At 42.0% G+C, this 21,798-nt stretch overlaps 1 protein-coding gene across 6 annotated transcripts in view; it reads left to right on the forward strand.

The window, feature by feature from the left end:
- Positions 1-21,798, forward strand: part of RALY (RALY heterogeneous nuclear ribonucleoprotein) — a 66,460-nt gene that overhangs the window by 33,320 nt on the left and 11,342 nt on the right. For all 6 annotated transcript variants that reach the window (XM_007474213.3, XM_007474216.3, XM_007474214.3 and 3 more), the window contains exons 2-3: positions 19,312-19,576; positions 20,648-20,720. In XM_007474213.3, the coding sequence (XP_007474275.1) occupies positions 19,321-19,576; positions 20,648-20,720 (329 nt within the window). In that variant the 5' untranslated portion in view covers positions 19,312-19,320. The remainder of the gene's footprint in view (positions 1-19,311; positions 19,577-20,647; positions 20,721-21,798) is intronic.

Consider the following 21,798-nt stretch of genomic DNA (forward strand, 5'->3'; position numbering starts at 1 on the left):
CGAAAATAATTTTTTATTGACCTTCTTTGTTTCTTTCCTCACAAAAGCATTCAATATATCCTTTTCCCTCCCCCTCCCTGAGAACCATCTCATATGACCCCCCCCCCCAAAAGGCGCAGTACAACTGATCCATACATTGAAAAAGGCCAAAAACATGTGCAATATGTTACACCTGTACTCTTCTCAACTCCATGAAGGAGTATTTTGGAGATGTCTCTCATATTTCTAAATTTGAATTCTATTTGCTCTTTATAATTTTGTTACATTTACTTTTTCTTTGGTGTGCCATTCTTTCCATTTGCATTGTTGTAGTTATTGTGTAGAAATATGTGTGAAATAAATGACTTAGGGGGCATTGATCCCAAGAACAGAGGCTAGCTCTGGTTCTGTGTCCCTGTGCCACTGAAGGGCAGATGGCATAACTTTTGAATGGCCATAGAAAGGAAGGTGGAGCCAACAGGGTTTTTTAAGGAAGGACAGGAATCCTAGTAGGGTCTCTTGGCTTCCTTACTTGTGTGTGTGGGGGGTGTTTTTCCTCAGTGCTCTTCCTTATCTGATAGGGAATCACTGGCAATCGTGCAGCTATTGAAGCCATCCAACACAATGAAGTATCACATATAGTAGGCTGAAATTTAACTTGATTTCTCTTTTCTCAATCTCTCAATAAATGTATATAATTGGTGATTGAGTCTCCAGATCAGTTTTATTTGTAACAAATATAAAATTCTTCATATGATGTAATTATTAGTAATATTACCATATGAAGAGGAAACTGTAGAAAGCATCCATTTCTGGAGCAGAGAATTGAATGAGATGCGCTTTAGAGCCCCTTCCAGCTCAAAGTCTTATATTTCCATTAACAAAAATATTGTTAACTGAAATACTCCTCCTTTATCCTGTATTACTAACAATTGGAGTCTTAACAGAACTGGAAGAAGCCAGGTAAGAATTCTAGCAGCAGGTTCTCAGTAATGGGACTTCTGGAAAGCACTAATCAGCCAGCATTGTTACAGCTTTCAGGCCCTCCTATGGGTGCACTTATTTCAAGAGGGAGAAAATGAAGGAGTCACAGAATGTTTGTAAACAGCCTGGGGAACAGGGATAGGACCAGATGGATTCTGGAAAGTTGATTTCAGGACTAGAGAATGTTCTTATTTCTTTGCTCAAGTCCTGGAGTAGTTGAGATTGAGGAATGAATGTGGAGAGGAAGTCAGGGCTCAGCTGTGTAGTACCATATAATTGAAAAATCAAGAAGAACTTGGTTTGAACAAGCATAAAAACCTGAAACTTATTTTGAGAGTGTAGTGCAGCAGAGCAGAAAGAATCTCAGGTTGGGTTATCAGGAGATCTGGGTTCAGTTCAGGTTTAATGCTTACTTTGTTTCGTACCAGTTCATACGGATCTTCCCATTCCTTCCTTCATATTCATCATTTTGCCACTACCATGCGATTTTGACTTTTTCCTTCTTTGGTCTCATTTTCTTATCTGCTAATCAGGGTAATTAGCCAATATTACTAACCTCAAAGGACTGTTTTGAAGAGATCATGGATGTGAAAGCCCTTTGAAAATCAGTGACGTATCATTCGTCATCAGCAGCAGCAGCATCAGATTAGTAGAGCAGGGTAGGTCATGGTATGGCTGAGGTACCAGGGACCCAAGAAAAAGATGTTTCAGTGATTGGTAATTACAAGGCTTGGACAGATAAAGACCAAAGCTCAGAGGTGATTGCAGGTGAGAGAAGAGGGCAGGATCTGGACAAGGAGTTAGGTCTGCTACGGAATGGATGAGGCCAACATGGAACCAGAGAAGCAAACTGGAAGTAAAGCAGGCTCAGGAGAGCTGCAGTTATTTTGAAGGATTAGAAGACAAGGGCTGATTGGAGGGATCTAAGATCCTGTTCCCATTGAATCTTTCACATGCCCTTCCTCCTTTATTTTTAGCATCCATTGTTAAAAATTTTGAGTTTCGGATTCTTCCATTAATTGAGAAGGCAAGCAATATGATATTAGTTATACATGTGGAGTCATGCAAAACATTTCCATATCAGTCATATTGCAAAAACAAATCCAAAAAAGCATGAAAAATAAAGTGGGAAAAGTATGCTTCAGTCTGCAGAACTCATCAGTTCTCTCTCTTGAGGTGGATAGCATTTTTCATCAACAAATGCTTTTTGGACTAGACATTCTTCCTTTTTTGTATAGTATCATCAGATCACAGATCTAGAGCTAGAAAAGACCTTGGAGGCCAGATAGTCCAGCCTCCTTATTTACAGATGAGGAGACTGAGACCCAAAGAGGTTAAATGATTTTCCCCTAGGTTATACTGGTAGTAAACACTAGAAATAGGAGTTGAGTCTATCAAGGTCCTGAATCCAGAGCCAATATTCTTTCCTACTGCATTGTCTCTGTTTTCCCTGCCTGTTCTCTCCATTAGCTTTCTTAGGTCTTATCCCAGGACCACTTATCCATCTGTTCCATTGCAGAGTGTCAGAACCCTTCTAGGTTTAGATGTCTTGGATTCACAACTTAATTAAACCAGACTTCTTCCTGTGCAACTTTGGGCAAATTATAAAATTTCTCTGGGCTTCAATTTCTTATCTGCAAATTTAAAGAATTGGACTAGATGACCTTTGACATCTCATTTCTGCTGCCATTATCCTGTTGTCTTTCATTGGGAATGGAGACTTTCTTTTACCTTTATTTGGGTTTTTATTTCAGCATTTGGCTATAATACTGGCAGGGAGAATGAACCCCAGCAGCCCAACTTAACCTCAGTTATTTGGTAGAGAATAGGATAGGGGATCAGGGAACTAGAGACCAGCCCAGGCATCTGCTTAGATTTCAAGGTCCAAAAAGGACCCTAAGACCTCAAGCATGGGTTGCTAAGATCCAGGCAATGTTGAGGCCTGGGATTGTCAAAAGAGTGATGTAACTGGAAGTCAAGAGACCTGAGTTTGATACTGATGAGCTAAACAATTATCAGCAAGTTAAGACCCTCGGATTTTTCATTCATAAGAAGATAATTCTTTCACTGCCTACCTCATAGATTTTTTAGTGAAGAAGATGCTTTTGTACAATTTAAAGAGCTGTGTACTGTGAGATAAGGAGTGAAGAGCAGGTTAATCAAAAAAATAGAAGGACCTATGTGAAATTATGAAGAGTGAAACAAGCAGAACCAAAAGAACATTATGTACAATAAAAAAATTGTTTGAAGAGAGGGCAGCTGGGTAGCTCAGTGGATTGAGAGCTATGCCTAGAGACGGGAGGTCCTAGGTTCAAATCTAGTTTCAGACACTTCCCAACTGTGTGACCCTGGGCAAGTCACTTAACCCCCATTGCTTAGCCCTTACTACTCTTCTGCCTTGGAGTCAATACACAGTATTGTACACACAATACACAGAAGGTAAGGGTTTAAAAAAAAAATTGAAGAATAATTGTGCATCTCCAGAGAAAGAACTGATAAAGAGAACCATGTATGATACAGTTTTATGTAGTCATATATATAAATTTTAAAAAATGTTTTTGTCAAATAATGCCTTTGCTAGTGAGGGGAAGGAAAAAATACCTGGGAACTTTAATGTAACAAAAAAAATTAAAAATAATAAAAATAAAACAAAAATGTTGAACTAGGGGGAGAAAAGAGCTATGGAAATTTTCCTTCTGCAAACTTTAAAAGTATATGAGCTCTTTTCCTCCTCCTATATGTCCTTCAGCATTTATCAAGTTCAGGGCTCTTTGCTGAGCACAGAAGAGGATACTTGCAAAACAGAGTCCTTGTCTACATATCTTAGGACTCTTATTGGGGTAAAAGAAACAAATGGCAAATAATACAGGATGTAATATAATCAAAATGACTCATGTAGGTCAGAAGTGCTTGTCTTTTATAAAGAAAATTAATTTTTACTGGTGTATTTTGTTTTTCAATTACATGTAGAAACAATTTTTGACAATTGTTAACTGACATTTCCAGATTCAGATTCTCTCCCTCCCTTCCTCCTCAGGGCAGCAAATAGTTTGATATAGGCTATATCATTGCTGTCATGCAATGCGTATTTCCATATTCCTCATGTCATGAAAAAGGACACATCTCACACATACAAGAAAAAACTCATGAAGTAAAATAGAAAAGTGCCACTTTTTATAACAAGAAAAAGAGATGCAGTTCAATAAGACTAATAACCATATAGGTCAAATATGACAGTATATATACAGTTTTCCACAGCCATATTATCCTGGCTCTTCAGCTCTTCTACCCTCTCTCCAAGGTAAAGAAGGGAAAGAGATATATTTTCATATCTTCTTTGAGGGAACCAAAGTTGGTCATTGTTTTAGTCATTGTATGTATATAGTGTTTCTTTGATTTGCTTATTTCACTGCATTATTTAATATAAATATTTCCCCTTTATCATTTCTCACAGCATAATAAGATTGTATTTTATCAGTGTGCCATAATTTGTTTGGCCATTCCCCTATGGGCATCTACTTTGTTTCCAGATCTTTGCTACTACAAAAAGTACTGCTGGAATTATTTTGGTATATATGGAGAAAGTTTCTGTTCTCAAGGAGCTTACATTTTTATCAGGGGAAATGTTTATACATATAAATATATGTAAAATAAATACTAGGTAAATTAGTATGAAGTGGGCACTAGTGGTTAAGGAGATAAATTTAGGCTTCTACATAAAGCCTTTATTTCTCTCTTTGATCTTTTTAGGGTATATACTTAGTGGCAGGACTTCTGGGTCAAAGGGTATGGGCATTTTAGTCACTTTCTTTGAATAATTCCTTTTTTTGGTCCAGAATTATTGGACCAATTCATAGCTTCATTAGTGTGTCTGTCTTGCTTCAGCCCCTACAATATTAACTATTCCTATCTTTTGTCATCTTTGACAATTTGCTGGGTGTGAGGTAGGACCTTAGAGTTATTTCCAATTCTCTGATTAGTCGTTTGGAACAGTCTTTCATATGGTCGTGTTAGTAGTTGGCAGTTTTTGTAAAAAACTGTTAATTTCCTTTGACCACTTATCCATTGGGGGTAATGGCCTTTTGCTATTTGGAGTGCTGTCTTAATAACTCACATTCACATTTGCATAGCCCTTTTGCTTCCATTGTTTTATATAATTTTCACAATAACCCTAGAAGGCAGGTACAGCTTCTATTATCCTTCATTTTACAAACAAGGAAGTAGGCTCAAGTAGATGGACCACAACTGGAGCTCAGGTCTTTTGCCCACAAAGTGGGTCTTTCTACTGAATCTTGCTGCCCCCACCTCTTCTTTTTATAAGTGATGAATCATTTTAAAGAGCTAAAGTGTTCTGCTTGATCCCATAGAGTTGTTGAACTTGGAGCAATAAGTAGAAGTTATATAGGGAGTTAGATTTAAGTTTTGCTAATAAAGAAAAACTTCCTTATAATTTAAAACTGTCTCCAAGTGGAATATACTGCTTTGGGAAGTGATGGGCCCCTTCTTCCCCTCCATTAGAGGTTTTCAAACAAGGGCAAGGCTGCTTGGTCACTTGTCAGTATGCTATAGAGACACTGAGATGTGTGCTGGATTAGTTGGTTTTTGATTCCCCTTCCCATTCTGAAATTCACCTGACTGAGAATTGTGGCCAGTGTAATAAGGGGCTAAGACCATACCTCCCAAAGCACTGCTTATGCACATATATATTGCTTTGTGGTTTACTTTGTTGCCATTATCACCTGATCACAATCCCTGTTCCCCTAACTGTTCTGGACTTAGGTAGGCACAGATTCATATGAGTGGGATTCTTAGCAATAAAATTGCCTCTGTGGTTTCTTTGTCTCCACTCAGAACTGGGAACTTCTGAAACTAACTCATCTCTAAATTATCCATTTCCAGATTTTCTAGCAAACCAAAGATTACCAATAGATTTAGACATAGATCACATTTATTCAGGACAGAAATAAATAGTAAACTAACAGAATGCAACCACAAACTATGTTCTTTATGAGTACAGACTCATTCTCCATCAGTTCCACATCCAGAATAGTCCAAGGCTTGCAACCTTCAAACACTCATGCCTCTAATCTCGCTAGAGCTGGAATGGGGGAACAGCAGGGTTTGGAAACTGGCATGTTCTACCTCAGATCAATTTATGCCACATTTTACATTTTGCTTTAGCCAGAACATTTCCTGCATCTGACCCATTTGCTTTAGGGTGTGTGAGTGTGCATGTGCACAAATGCACAAAACCTGCTTAGTTCCCACTCTCCTGGATACCCTTTTTCCTCATAGCTATCCTCCTTCTGAGAAGCTTTTATCTCCAATCAACAGCTGGGAAAGAGTAGAAAAGTCATCAGAATATAAAAGCCAGGAGAGCTTCAGGAAATGGAGACCATGCTCTTTTCTAAGGAATATATTGTGCTCTCCCCCTTCTCAATCTCCATTCACATACCCTGAGAAATGTGGCCCTTTCTCTCTTGGACATGCTTGTCATGTATTGATATAGTGCTTTTTGTTTTATAAAACAGTTCATGTTCATCCTTTCCTTGCACACATTCTATAAGGTAGTGGGGCAAAGACTATTCCCATTGTAGAGATGAAGAAACTGAGATTCAGAGAGCCTTGAGTTCAGATTTTAGTCTAGACAGAATTTAGGCCAAAAACTAGACCTTTTGATTCCTCAGTATTCTTTTTAGGTACTATTTAGGTACTTATAGGCACCTTTCTCATGGACCATAATAGTATGAATCTTACTCTTTTCTCTGTAGAGTTTTTAAACTATTATTTGGGGAGCATATAATAAATTATAGACTTGAAGTTAAAAGTCTTGAGCTAATTAGAACCCAGGTTCTCACTGGTTATTACTTTTGTGTATTATTGTACATATTACTTCCTTTCTCTTAAATTTTATTTTCCTCATCCTTAAAAATGGAGAGATCCGACTATAAAGACTCCTAGGTCATTTAGAAGTGACTTTAAGTTGGGTTAGGAACTGAGGCCTTCTGACCTCCAAGCCCAGTCTTCTTTCTGCAATATCAAACTTGCATACTAAGTTAACATACGTGGTCAAGCCCAACCCTCCTCAAAAAAGTCCAACAAAAACATACAGGACATTTTTGGAGATGGGGGTCCCTATAGCACTGTTTCCTGGGAAAACCTGTTTTGTCTTCTCCTGAGAAGAGCTTGGGTCTAGAAGAACGGGTAGAATTTCAGCTGATAGAGAAAATATTGGAGGAAAGGGATTCTAGACAAAAGGAGAGTGTGAAGCAAAGACATGGAAGAATGTCAAGTGCAGTTTGGCTAGAGCACAGGAAAGATTAAAGAGAAGTAATGGTAGACAAAGCCGAGAATGAGAAGACCCTTGAATGTTAGTTTGGAAAGGTTAGATTTTATTGAGGAATGAGGAAGAAAGAGTCTCAGATCTTGTTTTTGTCCCTTTTTTAAAAATGACGATGGTCCCTTTGCTTATTAGGTCAGTCCCACTAGTGGGCAATGGGATGAGATCTGGGGATTATGGATATTCGGTTTCACAAACTTTACTTTTTCTGGAATGACTTAAATGATTTAAAGCTGGAAGGGACCCCAGCTCAGTGTCAGCCCCTTCATTTTGTAGATGAGGAACCTGAGGCTTGCTTAGGTTAGATGACTTATCCAGGTTCACATAGGTAGTGTCAGAGATGGGGTTCACACCCGATCTTCTTGACTTGAGAGCTAGTGCTCACTTTGCTATTCCATGCTGCTTCCTCCCTCTATGTTCTTGGGCAGATTACTTAACCTTGACCTTCTTAATCTGTAAAACAAAAGGGTTGAACTGGATGGTTTTTTAGGTCCTTCTAGTTTACTTAGCTTTGAATATAGATGAGGACCTCAGACTTAGGGGAAGTCTTGCCCTGTTCTCACATAGGCTAGAGCTGTGACTATAGCGCATGGTCAGAGCCCCAGTGGCCTTTGCTGTGTGGCAGCCATGAGACAGGATGTGACACGTCCATCTGAGTTAGCCCCTGGGGTGTAAGTTTTTCCTAGCTATATTTATGAAATAAAATCAAACATGGCAATTGGGCTAGAGCCTGATGGATGATGTCCGGGTGGAGAGGGCAGCCCCTTCAGGTCCCTCCTGGTGTTTTTAGGAGGAGAAGGAATGTTGTAATGAGGAAAGTATTGATTCCCCATAAAAAGATTTTAATCAAAATGCTCCGACACCCCAGGGAGGAACAGCTTGGCCTCAGTGCCAGATTAAACTTCCATCTCTCCCCAGTCTCACTAGCTGGAGCCCATTGGAGGCTCCCAACCCTCATCCATCACCGAGAGTGAGCTAAGTGAGAGCCTCAGGGGTGCCCAGGCCTCTTCATGTTTGGTGTTTGAGAGTGTGCAGGGGCCTGACTGGAGACCGAAGAGCCCCAACTTCCAATTTGGCCTTTGTTATCTCTCCCTACTTCAACCCTCTGTCAGGATTGGGGGAAAAGTGGGGAAGGTTTGGTCACAGAGGTGAAGTCAGAGCAGGGAAGTTAAGGTTAAAACCTAAAAGTTAAAGTTAAGTTAAAACCTAAAAGAAGTCAGTCAGTGGACCAAAAAGAAAAGGAATAAACTCCTTTATAGGTTTTTGTGGGAACTAGGGGTCATTGGGGACACTGTGGTACAGTAGAAAGAGCCCTAGACTGAGGAGACAGGATCTGGGGTCTAGGGCCAGACTTAACTGTGTAACATTGGTCAAGTCCTCCCTTTCTGGGCATATGTAAAATGGGGATTAGGGAAGCACAGGGTGGCATCTAGATAGTCTCTGTAGTCCTTCCATCTCTGAAATTCTGTGATTCTAGAAGTGTAAATTGCTGTTTGGGGTGGATATTATTAAGTATTTCAGTTTAGCAAACATAAAGTATGTACTATGAGAGGCAACTTGTAACTAGAGAGCTGACCTCTGGGTCAAGTCCAAACTCTAGGCCAGGAGTGTCAATCTCAGATAGAAATAGGGGCCACTACTCTTATCTATAAGGATTCCCGTGGGCCATATATTGGCTTAGTTTTAAAATGTAGTATTATTTGTTTTATTGTATTTTTATTTTTAATATTTCCTGTTTGATACCTCTTCTCTTAGTGCTCACTTGTGTTAGAAAGAGGAGTTTCCTCATTTTTCTTTATATTAATAAAATCACATGTTCAGTCCCTCTCTGTGGTGTGCAGAGATCCCTGTGTTGGGAGAGATACAAAATTTAGAGAAGATGAAAGTCCCTGCCCTTATGGCTCTCACAGTGAAGAAAGAAGATAAGATGCCAATTCATAATACACAATTTTATATGATAATTGCATTATTATTTTGGACTAGACCTGTGATTTTACTGTTATAGGGAACTCTCAGTGAGAAAAAAGACCTCTACCAGTGCAGATCGACATCATTTCTTCAACTTAGGGTCTTAGAGTTGCCTCAGCCCCCAGGGTACAGAGAGGTGAGACCCCAGAGCCAGTATTTGATCTAGAGACAGGCCTTGAATTTAGGTCTTCCTAATTCCAAAGCTAATCATGAGGCTTTTAAATTGCATTATAGAGGTGCCAAAAATGCCTTTTAAGATCTCTGAGAGGAGGACATCACCCAGTGGTGACTCAGGGAAGACTTCTTGGAAGAGATGGCATTCAAGCTGGGCTCTAAAGGACACAGCACTGGGGCAGCTAAATGGCACAGTGGATAGTACACTGGGCCTGGAGTCAGGAAAACTCATCTTCATGAGTTCAAATGTGACCTCAACCTAATTATGTGACTCTGGGCAAGTCACTTAACCCTGTTTGCCTCAGTTTCCTCATCTGGAAAATAGGCAGAAGGAAATGGCAGACTATTCTAGTATCTCTGCCAAGAAAACCCCAAATGAGAACACAGTGTCAGACAAGATTGAAATGACTGAACAACAAAAGCAACTAAAGGACCAGTAGAGATTCAGCATTAAAGGAGGGTAGGAACTAATGGGATGCTTGTCTCAATTCTTCTTACTGCCAATGTCCAACTCAAATTCAGACATTCAGAATCCTGACCTGAGATCTATAGTGACTGAAGAGGAGACATAGAAAGGACTCCCGCTTGTCAACTGCATGGCTGAGCTCCCTTCTAAGCTGAAGACAGTCTAGGAGAGCTTTTCTTCCCCGGCAGTGTTTCTTTCCCCCAGAGCCAGACCTGGAGGAGGTGCCTGAGTAATGGTAAAGCAAGGACTTTTTTTTGTCATTTTCACCCCTGTAATTGGAACTGGGCAACTCCTGGCCACATGACAGATGAGAGGCCTAGTGGGGCATTTGTCAATGCCCAGCTTCCTGGTGGGAACAAGGCTCATAAGTCACAGCTGACAAATCTTTTAATGACTTTTAAACATCATTTGCAGAGAAGAATGTCTATGATCAAGAAGGGGTGCTTTGTGACTAATCATGCCTGAGATCCCTGGCATTAGCTTCTAGGGAACAACAACCTCAAGCATTGGGTATTAAGGAGGCTCCCTGTTCAGTTTCAGAGGATGGATGGTATTCCCAATGGGGAAGGAGTGGGCTAGTCCTTAGTGGACCCTTAAAATAGGCAATGAAAGCTTCCCATGCCTAAAATGTACTCCCTTCTCACTTGAACCTCTGTGGCACCTCCAAAGAGGTGCCCTTTTTGAAGGTACTCCCTCTCAACTCAAATACATTGGTAAATGCCTGTCAGTTTCTATGTTCTATCCCTCCCCCCATTAGAATGTAAGCTCTTTGAGGTGAGGGACTATTTCATTTTTGTCTTTGTATTCCCAATATCCAGCATAGTGCCGGGCACATGGTAGCTTTTAATAAATGGTTATTGATTGATCAGATTGGCTTATAGAGGTAGGAAAAGTGGTGAATGGAGAGAAGGTCTCTTGGGGTGGAAAGGGACAGGGGAACTGAGAAATGGGGCCCTGGACTAGCACCTCACAGCATAAATAAGGTGAAGAATTAAAAAGCTTTAGGAGAAATTAGTCCTGCCTGGCTAGTTGGGCAGCACTAACGAGATGGCTGAGCCCTGCACTAGAGAGGATTTGAATGAGATTAATAGATGCTCTGTCAGCCACAGCCTCAGTAACCTGGAGCTTTTCTACTAAGATGCCCCCAGTATCTGTCCTACCTAATTGCTTCATTTTCCTTCTAAAATATTTCTCACTGCAGAAAGCTGTTTCTTTTCCAAGCCACACAGATATCACCTAGCTAGGCTTGAGGACTTGGGGCTGGTTGCACTCTGCTGACCTTGAAATTCTGGCTTTGATTTCTAAGCAAGCTCAGGAGACAGGAAAGAATCTCTTACTGGGAGTTAGAAGACCTGGGTGTGAATGCTGGCTTGGCTCCTGCTAGGATGTAGAAGTCATATGCCTTCCGTAAATCCTTTTTTTTTTCACTCACAAAATAAGGGATTTGGTGGGGGGGGGGGGGGTGAGGGTAGGGGAAGGGATAGAAGATAGAAAAAGGGAGAGAGAAAGGAGAGAGAGATGACTACCAGCCTGGCTAAGTGTGGGCAGACATTGTGACAAAGGCTGGCACTATAGAAAAAAGTGTCAAGCTGAAGAGTATGTGAAATTGATCACCTTGATGGGGGAGGGGCCCCAGGAGTGGAATCCAGAGGAGAAGACTGGCTGGGAGAGCAGTGAGGGTCTCTCCGTCTTGAAAAGCCTAGAGAGAAGTTGGGGGGGAAAGACTTTCTCCTGAGGGTTGCCCATTTTTCCTGTTGGTGACTGGAAATCTTTCCCCCCCAACACTTCCCAATTGAAGGGACTTCTGAAGAGAAATCTGAGCAGATTTTACCTCAGCTCCTTTTGCCCAGGGGTGAGTCAACCTGACTTTCTCTGAGGGGGCTCAGGTTGTCAAGGCCGGAGTTCTCCCCAAACTCAAGGAGGGGAGGGGAAAGGGTTTAGAGCTGAGTGTGAGTGACTAGATCAATGGGAGACCCTTTGGTCTCGAGTAGTGGAGGGGGGACAAGAGAGACAAGAATGAATCTGGGAGAGCAGCTTTAGCTAAGGGGGGAAATCTTCAAATCCCCAATCCTCTCTCTAAGCCAACTCATTACATCTGCTGTGTCCCCTGAACCCCACTTTGAGAAAGGGGTTCTCCTCTCTTTCCCCCTCTCCATACCGAAGATAGAAAGTAAACTGGTGGATGAATTTTGACCCCCCCCCCTTTAGTGGCTCATAAATGCATATATCAAGGCAGGAGGCCCCAAACTCAGGCCTGCAGGTCACATGAGGCCCCCTGAGGCCATTTATCCAGCCTCTGCCACACTTCTGGAAGGGGCACCTCTTTCATTGGTGGTCAGTGAGAGGAGCACTGTATGTGGCGGCGCTGCAAAACATAGCATCACTCACGTACAGTACTACTTCCAGTGATATAATCCTTTGCATGGCACCTTGTTCTGAGAGTAGCTGAATGAGAACGAGGCTCCGTGCAAAGGATTATGTGGCTGCACAATGGAAGATGTTAGTATGGTGAGTGGCGATCTGAGGGAGGGGATTCCTCACTGTGTATACTGCTTCCTGGTATAGTGGTGGCAGTGATGGGTCTGTACAAAGTGTAACAGGCCCATCACTACCAGCGCTGCAGTCTCCACTATCCCAGACAGTGGTATTCAGATTTGTTCATAGTTTTGTTTTTTTTTTTAATAGTCTGGCCCTCCAGCGGTCTGAGGGACAGTGAATTGGCCCCCTGTGCAAAAAGTTTGGGGACCCCTGGTCTACCTTATATACCTTAGTAACTAAGGCATAAAAGGTTCTAGGTCTAGTAGAGAGATCAGTCACAGTGGTGTGGTGCAAGGTCAGAGTACTGATAAAAGTTAGAGTGGGCTAGTCTGTGTTTTAACAAAGGAGTCTAGAGATAAAAGAACTGAGTTTGAGTTCTGGCCTGCTGTTTATTAACTATATGACTCTGGTCAAGTCACTTTTCCTATCAATCTCAATTTCTTCCTCTGTGAAATGGGGTTAATAACTCGATTCAATGAATATTAAGAGCCTAGTAAAAAGAGAATACTATGCTAAGGGCTAGAGCTATAAAGTCCAAAATAAAACAAGTTCTGCTTCTCAAAGAGTTTTTATTCTAGTGGGGAGAGGGGAGAGAACACATGTACACAGAGAAACAAACAGAAGGTCATTTGAGGAGGGAGAGAGCACTAAAGAAGTTATACCTGGGCCAAGCCTGGAAGGAGGGTTTCAGGATTCTGAAAGGCTGGAATTGGGCAGGGGGGAATGTGGGAGAGGTGTACACTATGGGCAGGGATATGGTTGTGCAAATACATGGAGGCTGGAGACAGTTGAGTCAGGGAATAGTTTGCAATTCAGTTTGGCCAGAGCCTAGAACACATGAAGGAAGGTCATGTGAAATAAAGCCAGAAAGTTAAGTTGAAGACAAATTGTGGCAGGCCTTAAACAGCAACCCAAGTAGTTGATACATTATCTTAGAGGCAGTAGAAAGCTACTGAAGGCTCTTGATCAGGGAAATCATATGGACAGAGACCTAGTGCCCTAAGAAGTTTTTTTCAACATCCTTGGTATATGCATATGGATCAGTGAAGGGAAGCAGAGAGGTCAGTTATTCAGGGAAGGCTGTAGTAGGAAAAGCTATAGAAGAAATGTGACTGTTATTAATCTTAAAAGGCCCTTCTGGTTTTAAGACATTAAGGTACTTATTCCGTTATGACTTCAGCTAGGTTGAGTTGAGGATAAAGGCTATTCTAGAGGGAAGTTGTCATCTTTGAAAGAATACAGTCCATGCTGAGGGGATCATGTGAGATGAATTTAGGGAAGTTATGGTCACATAATTATGGAGGATGAGGAATTTACAATTGATTTTGCAGGCACCAGGGAGCTATAGATGGTTCTTGAGGTATGCAAGATCATAACAAGGAAAAGAAATAATTGATCATAAAGAACAAAATAGATAATTTTATTACTTGAAATTGGAAAACTTTCACACAAAGCAAAACAACACAGCTATGATAAGAAGGAAAATAGATTTTTGGGGAAATGTCTGATAGCCAAGATATCTGTCTATAGGGTACTAATACTATTATGTAAGGTGAAAGCCATTCCCCATTGGGACATCAAAGGATATGAATAGTTCTCATAAGAATTATATACTGTTAACAAACATATGAAAGAGAACCCCAAATAACTAATAATAAGGGGGGAAAGAGTCACAACAATGCTGATGATCTCTCACTTTGCACCCAACTATTGGCAAAGATGGAAAGAGTATTGATGAGGTTCTGGAAAGGCAGACACATTACTACACTATTGGTAAAGCTATGAATTAAGTGGTTCTGAAGAGCAATTTGGAATTAATTGAAGTAAATAATTATAGTGTTGGTTCTCTTTTTTCTGAGCAATCCTACTGCAAAGCATATACCTTAGGGTAGAGAAGGATGAAAAAAGAAAGACCCCTTTCCTTATACAGCAGAATTCTCATATCAGCACTTTGGTGATAACAGAACTGGAAACATACTTAACTAAACTGTGGCACATGAATGTTACTGAATGCTAAGAGGTAAAGAATATGAAGAATATATAGAGAAGCATGGAGAGGCATAGACCAACTGATAGAAACAAACCCTGTCACAAGACCATCACTGTATCTCTGTGTACCAAGGCCAGCACATTACATTCTGCTACTTCTCTGACTTAATAGAATTCTATCCACTTTTCCCAGACTGGTGATTGATGCCATCAAAATGACTAAAATATTTCAACTGAGAAAATGTTGTGGGTTTTGTTTTTGTTTTTTGCAGAAATGTGCTGTCTCCTAGCTATATAATTTATAATATAAATTATATGTTTTTTAACTCTTAATTTGTCTTAGTAACAGCTCTTAAACAAAAGGACAAGGACTCGACAATGGAAGTTAAGTGACTGGCTCTCTGTTTTCTGAACCACTAACTGCCCCTAATTATATTTCAAATAATTTGTCCCATGGAGGGCAGTAAATCAGCTTAAGGTCTAGTTCAGGCAAACTAGTCTAGGGGTTGTCCCTTCTGGTAATCTTATGTCTTTGTACAATCTGTTTCCCAGGCCTGGACTAGACTCCCTCCTCACCCTTAACTTTTAGAATCACAGGTCTCCTTCAGTGCTTAGCCCAAGTGTTCCTCCTAGATTGCTTGTATAATGGGTGAAACATGTAAACTTTTCAGAAGACTCTGCACGGCTGTCCCCCATTGCCTAAAGTTTCACTGACCCAGCTCAGGGGATCCAGGTTCAAGATCCAGCTCGGCTACCAAGAGAGCAAATGTGACGTAAAGTGGGCCAGATCAGGAGTCAGGAAATTTTGTTTGAAATGAGCCTCAGATGCTAGCTTTGTGACCTTGCTCCAATCACAATCTCTCTGGACCACAACTATAAAATTAAGAGAATAGCAGTAGAGGATAGGGTGAGATAGTGGGCAGAGGGATCAACCTTGGAGTCAGATCTTGCTTCTGACTCATCTTTGACAGTCCTCTCAGCCTCTTGGTGCCCCAGGTAGCTCTCTGAGCTCCCCAGGTTGCAGAGAGAAGTGTTGTTGATCTGTGGAGTTTCCATACCAGGGAGTTCCCAATGCTGATGAAATCACCTCTCTCAAAATAGCACTTTGCTCACAATCAGGTTGAGAGGATCAGATGAGATAATGTATGTAAATCTTTTATAAATACAACTCACATTATTCTCTATCTGGAGTGCAGGGGAAAGATCTCTGTCTCTGATATGGAGGAGGAAGACTTGTGTTTAAAATCTGATTCTGAGGCTTTCTACTTGCCCTAGTGCAATCCACTTAACATCTCTGAGCCTCAGTTTCCTCAATTGTAAAAGGAGAGGATTGAACTAAGTACCTCTAAGGTTCCTTCCAGCTCTAAATCTATAATCCTATGAGCCTATTCTTGTCTGTCTCTTAAACCGTCCATCTGTTTCTGTTTGTTCATTTCTGACATTCTCAATATATCCTGGACTCTATTTCTGTTTGTCTGTCTCTGTTTTTCTGGTCGTGTTCTTCTCAAGCTTCATTTGGATTCTGGTTCTTATTCTGTCACTTGCTCATTGTCTGACCTTGGTCTAAACCCCTTTCCTCTCCCTGGACATCAGTTTCCTTATCTGTGAAATGAAAGGGTTCAACTGCTTGACCTGGAAGGCCTCTTCTAGTTCTGAAATTCATCTCAGGACCCTTAATTTCAGTCCAGACATTTTCTGATTAACTCTAGTAACAAATTTGACTGTTCTTGTCTCCAAAGGATTTTCCTGCTCTTTTATAGTCTTCCTCACCTCCTCTATAATAGCCACTGACCCTTTCTGGGAGGCAAAGCCAACTGGGGCAGGTAAGAGAGAGTAGGCAAGTCAGAAGGCTCCCCAGACTGATGGAACCAGATGAAGATATTTCCCAGGCATGGAAGGTTAGGTTTCTGTGCAGTAATTCTGAGGCAGGGAGAGGCTGGTGCTCTTTTGCCAGATAATATTCCTTTATTATAGTCTTCCTCTGATGCCTCTTGGCATGTAAGTGAACCCTTGTTTTTCAAGGCTCTGCCGCTTTTGATAGATGGCAATCTTCAGAGACAACTCGGGGACAGAATGTGTGTTAACCATTCTAGAACTATGCTAGTTAAGTTGAGAGGCTTGTCACTAGAAAGTTGAACAGAAGATAATTAATTTTTTCAGTCTTAGCAACCCATGAAGACTGGTTCAAGGTTTTAGTCTGTATGGGTGGGGGAGAACACCCTCACTTATGAAATCACAATTCCTTGAAATATCAAAGTTTGGTAGGCTTGCCCTTTCCCCACAACATCCTAGTAAGGTTGATATTATTCCCATTTTGCTGATGGAGACAATGAGGCTTGACTTAACCTGGGGTATCATGGGGGCTAGGGAGGGTTGATATTTTGGTTTTGTCGATTTCAGTCATGTCTAACTTCTTGTGACTATTTTTCTTGGTAAAGATACTGAAGTGGTTTGCCATTCTTTCACCAGCTCATTTTCCATAAGGCCAACAGGATAAAGTGACCTGCAGAACGGGTTACACAGCTAGTGAGTGAGGCCATATTTGATCTCAGGAATATGAGTCTTCCAACTCTGGGCCCAGTACTCTTACCTAGTTAGGGCACACAGCTGAAATTGGAACCCAAGCCTCTTGATTATATTGCTCTTCTTAATCTCACTAGCTAGCCAAATCATGCAAGTGTTTTGTAAACTGTATAAAGTATTCTGTGGTAGTGCATTGTGGTTCTTAATTGTTGGTCTGGACTTATTCTGTGATTTCATCAGAATGGGGGAGTTCCCAGGATAGAAACTTCCCCTGCCAATGTAGATTGCCACCTTGTCTCTACTTAGTGAGTCACATGAGGGCACTGAGATGGTTGGTTCATGAACATACAGCTACCATGTATCAGAGGCTAGACTTGGACCCAAGTCATCCTGACTCATGACTGGCCATCACTCCATTATACTATGAACTCTCAGTATTAAACAGTTAACATGCATTTGTGCTAAGGACCAGGGAAAACTTAGGCCTTTAAGGAGACAAGGTGGCACCTTGAGCTTTGAAGAAAACTAGAGGTTCTTAAAGTTGAGGTTGAGGAGGGTGACCATTTCAGGCATGGAAAGTGCGGGGGGAGGGGGGTAGCATTGTCATGTGAGAGACAGTAATTAGACCACTTTGGCCGAACTATAGAGCATGTGAAGTAGAGTAATGTGTGTATACCTGGAGCCCATTGTGAAAGACTTTCAATGCCAGACAGAACCAGAACTGTTAAATTAGCTCCTGGGGCAGTGATGATGAACCTTTTAGAGATGGAGTGGCAAGCCCTGCCCCTGCTCCCATTCCACCCCCATAGACCCTGTGTTGTCTTTACCCCATGGTGGAGGGAGGAAGCACTCCCATTGGCTGCTGGGCAGAGGGTCAAGGGATGTGAAAAAGTGTCGTCAGGTATGGTGGAGAGGGGAAGGGGAGTAGCTCCGCCTGAGTCCCTCTGCCTTTCTAGTAATGGTGGGGAGGGGTTGCGGCCAGCCACATGTTCAGAGCATGCTCTGTAGCACCCGTGCCATAGGTTTGCCATCACTGTCTTAGGGCAATAAAGGCCAGAACTTAGAGGTGTGGCTCTGTGAATGAAGAGGAAAGATAGTAAAGAGATATTAGAAAGGTTGAATTGATAAGACTTTCATTCTTAGGGTTAGAAGGATTAATAAGAAACTTTTCAACTGTATTAACTTTTGGAGGGCACAAGACTTCGTTTTTTTGGTATCTCCTCCTCTGTCACTAGGTACTTCCCAGTTCCTCATCTAATCCAATCCTCCCTACCACCCTAGGCTTTCTTTCAGGAGGTCTGGAGACCTCCGTCAGTCTGAGACCTCACAGCTATCTGAAAGCTCTTTTTACTTTCCAGCCCATCTCACTAACTGCCAGGAGCCAGTTGGGAGTAAAAGGTTGCTTCACCAGCCTTTGGGGATCTGAGGCACCAGGTGCTCAGCTCAGTGCCAGGAGATGTTGGTCTTAGACCAGGGAAGACCTCACTCAGGGAGGTGTTCCTGTGAGAGGAGAAGAAGGTATTGGGGTGATGACAACTATAGGCAAAGGGTGATCACACCTTATCCTCAAGGTGAAAGGCAGCATGGTGCATTGGAAAGAGAGGATCTGGGTTCAAATTTTACCTCAGCTTCCTATGACATGACTCCCAGTTGCCTATTCCTTAAAACTCTTCTGCCTTGGAACCTATACTTAGTGTTGATTCTAAGAAGGAAGGTAAGGGTGTTTCTTGTTGTTGTGTTGTTTTGTTTTTAAATTTATTTTTATTGTCATGTAAAACACACTTCCATATTGATCATCGTTATAAGAGCAAACTCATACATAACCAAAATCCCAAAATACAACCATAAATATACTGATGTGAAAGACAACTTGGCATTCCCTGGCATAAGTCCTTCAGAATTGTCCTAGATCATTGTACTGCTGAGAGTAGCCAAGTTTTCACAGATAATCATCTTCCAATATTGCTGTGTATAATGTTCTCCTGGTTCTGCTTATTTCACTCTGTATCAGTTCATGGAAGTCTTTCCAGCTCTTTCTGAAATCATCCTGTTCATCATTTCTTACAGCAATGGTTGGTGAAAAGTATTCACCAACATGTACCAAAGTTTTTTCAATCATTCCCAATTGATGGACATCCCATAATACATCCCCATAATTTCCAATTCTTTGCCACAAAAAAAGAGCTATAAATGGTTTTCTACAACTAGATCCTTAGGTAAGGATTTTAATAAATAAAGTAGCAGAACCCATTGTGCTCCCCCTCTTACTCTCTGCCAATCAGGGAAGTATGTAAGCCTAGACTAGCATGTGGGTCAGTGTGGTAACCTCATTGAGTTTCTGTCTTTCTAGGTCATCACCATGTCTCTGAAAGTGCACACAAGCAACATCACCAACAAGAATGACCCCAAGTCCCTCAACTCTCGAGTCTTCATTGGGAACTTAAACACAGCCATGGTGAAGAAGGCAGATGTAGAGACCATCTTCTCCAAGTATGGCCGGGTAGCTGGCTGCTCTGTGCACAAGGGCTACGCCTTCGTCCAGTACGCTAGCGAGCGCCATGCCCGTGCCGCTGTGCTGGGCGAAAACGGGCGGGTGCTGGCAGGGCAGACTCTGGGTAAGGAGTAGGCCCCTGCCCTATTTCTGGGTTCTGGCAGACCTTTACTCAAGCTCAAGGCTGGCCTTACCCATAGGTGAAATAGACAACAACTACCTGTGGGGGGCTTCTGAGAGCTCTCTTCTTCCATTTCCCAGAGTGGCTGAAATTCCCTTAAGAGACAGCCTTTAATTACACATTTAGAATTGAAATTTAAAATTCTTTTGAATGAAGCAAGCCAGTGACTACTTATCTGTATCCTTAGGTATTAGGGAGGAGCATCAGGGCTTTCCCTAATAATAGGTTTGTGTAGTGGAGAGGGAGAAGAGGACAGAGGGACACCCCCCCTCCTTGGTTGATGCCTGTCCTTGACCTATCCTGATCAGCTTCTCTATAGTTGATTATTCTCTACTCTTGAGATGCTTCTGACATAGGCATGTAAATCGTTACCCAACCACTTTGGGTGAGTGTCCAGAGTGCCAGGGAAACTGGTAACTGGATGATCTGAATGTTATCTACTTGGGGAGTGGGGGGGGGGCGGGCAGGAGGCAGGAGGGAAGGAGGATGGGTCACAGCAGAAACTGTTTTCTGCTAGGCTGGTAAGGGCGAAAGCAGGCACCTTGCCGAGCTCTACAATGCCACCTGGTGGCAGAAAAGACACCCTGGGTATGTGCTAGTACGGGTGGGACTTAAATGTGTGACTGCTCTTGCGGATTTGAATCTGGTATGTGAGCATAGGTGTATAGAATATACATTTTTGTTTGTATTTTGCGTAGATGAGTATATACGCAGTTTTTGCATGTGGACAAAGCTCTGTCTTAGTATAATTTTGCGGGTGCATGAGTGTGTAGATGTTTATATACAATTTGTGCTTGTGGTACCTATATATGTGAAGAGGGTGACTTAGGAACTAGAGGCAAAAATTGGTCAAGGGAAGCCTCCATCCAGTCAAGTCATCTCTAAACCTAGAATAAGGCCCTATCTGTGGTGTAGGTGTGAGATGCCTCTGGGTGAGTGTGTATTCACACATGCACACATGTGTAAGTATGATGCCGTCATTCCATCACCTGCCTTGACTTCTTCTTTGTATAGACATCAACATGGCTGGAGAACCTAAACCTAATAGACCAAAAGGACTCAAGAGAGCAGCTTCTGCCTCCTATGGGTATGTGTGTTTGCCCTTTAGTCTGTTTATCTGTCTGCGGGGTCAGACCCTAAAGACAGGGGGATTCCTTACCTGCTGGTGCCATGTCCCAGATCAGTAACTAGGGGATACACTGAAGGTCTGAGAGTTGAAGGGTGACTGGGGTGGTTGGGGCTTGAGGAACTCAGGTCCCTAGGTCCTGTTTTTGACCTCCTATAGGGGTCAGTGCCTTCTTCAATTCAATTCAACAAGCATTCATTGAGATAGTTAAATGGATCAAGAGTGGCAGGAAGGAACTGGGTTCTAGTCTTGTCTCCAACATATATTAGTAATGGTGACCCTAGCCAAGTCAGTTTCCTCTCATTATTCCAAGGCAACTCTCTAAGACTATTTGATTTTTTGTTGTAAACTCTTGTTACCTGTGTCTTAGAATTTATATATAAAGTTCCATTTCTAAAGCAGAAGAGTGATATGGGCTAGGTTGGAGTCACACAGCTAGGATGTGTGAAGAGGTCAGATTTGAACCCATATCCACCCCACTCTAGGCCTGGAACTCTATCCACTGAGCTACCTAGCTGCCTTTCTATTTGTTGTAGGCTAGTCTCTAGACTGCATTTTATGGGATCTTCTTTACATATACAATGAAATCACAAATTGGAGGTCCTCACCACCACCACCACCACCTACAGCATTTATTAAGTACCTACTGTGTGCCAGACTCTGTGCAGACCTTCTTCTCCTCCTCCTGAGATCCTACTCTCCCAGAGCCTCAGGGAGGAGAGGAAACTTCAGCAGGGTGAGCAGTACTAATTCTAGTATGGATGAAAATGAGAGGTATAGTGTGTCCAGAAAGAAGAAAGTGATAGGCCTAGTATGTCATTCATCCTGGTCAGGGCCCATGTGGAGTATAGAGTTCAGTGTTGACTGCCACATTGGAAGGAAAAACATTGCTAAATCGTATTGTGAGCAGAAGAAGTCCACCAGCATGTCCAAAAGCCTTGATCTTGGGTTGGTGAGGACTGATTGTAAAACCTGCACCAGAGAGGAAGGTAAAGGGGCCAGGACAGTCACTTTCATGTACTTGAAGGTTTGTCCTGTG

The sequence above is a fragment of the Monodelphis domestica genome, chromosome 1 (assembly GCF_027887165.1).
Source record: "Monodelphis domestica isolate mMonDom1 chromosome 1, mMonDom1.pri, whole genome shotgun sequence".
Classification (NCBI taxonomy): Eukaryota; Metazoa; Chordata; class Mammalia; order Didelphimorphia; family Didelphidae; genus Monodelphis; species Monodelphis domestica.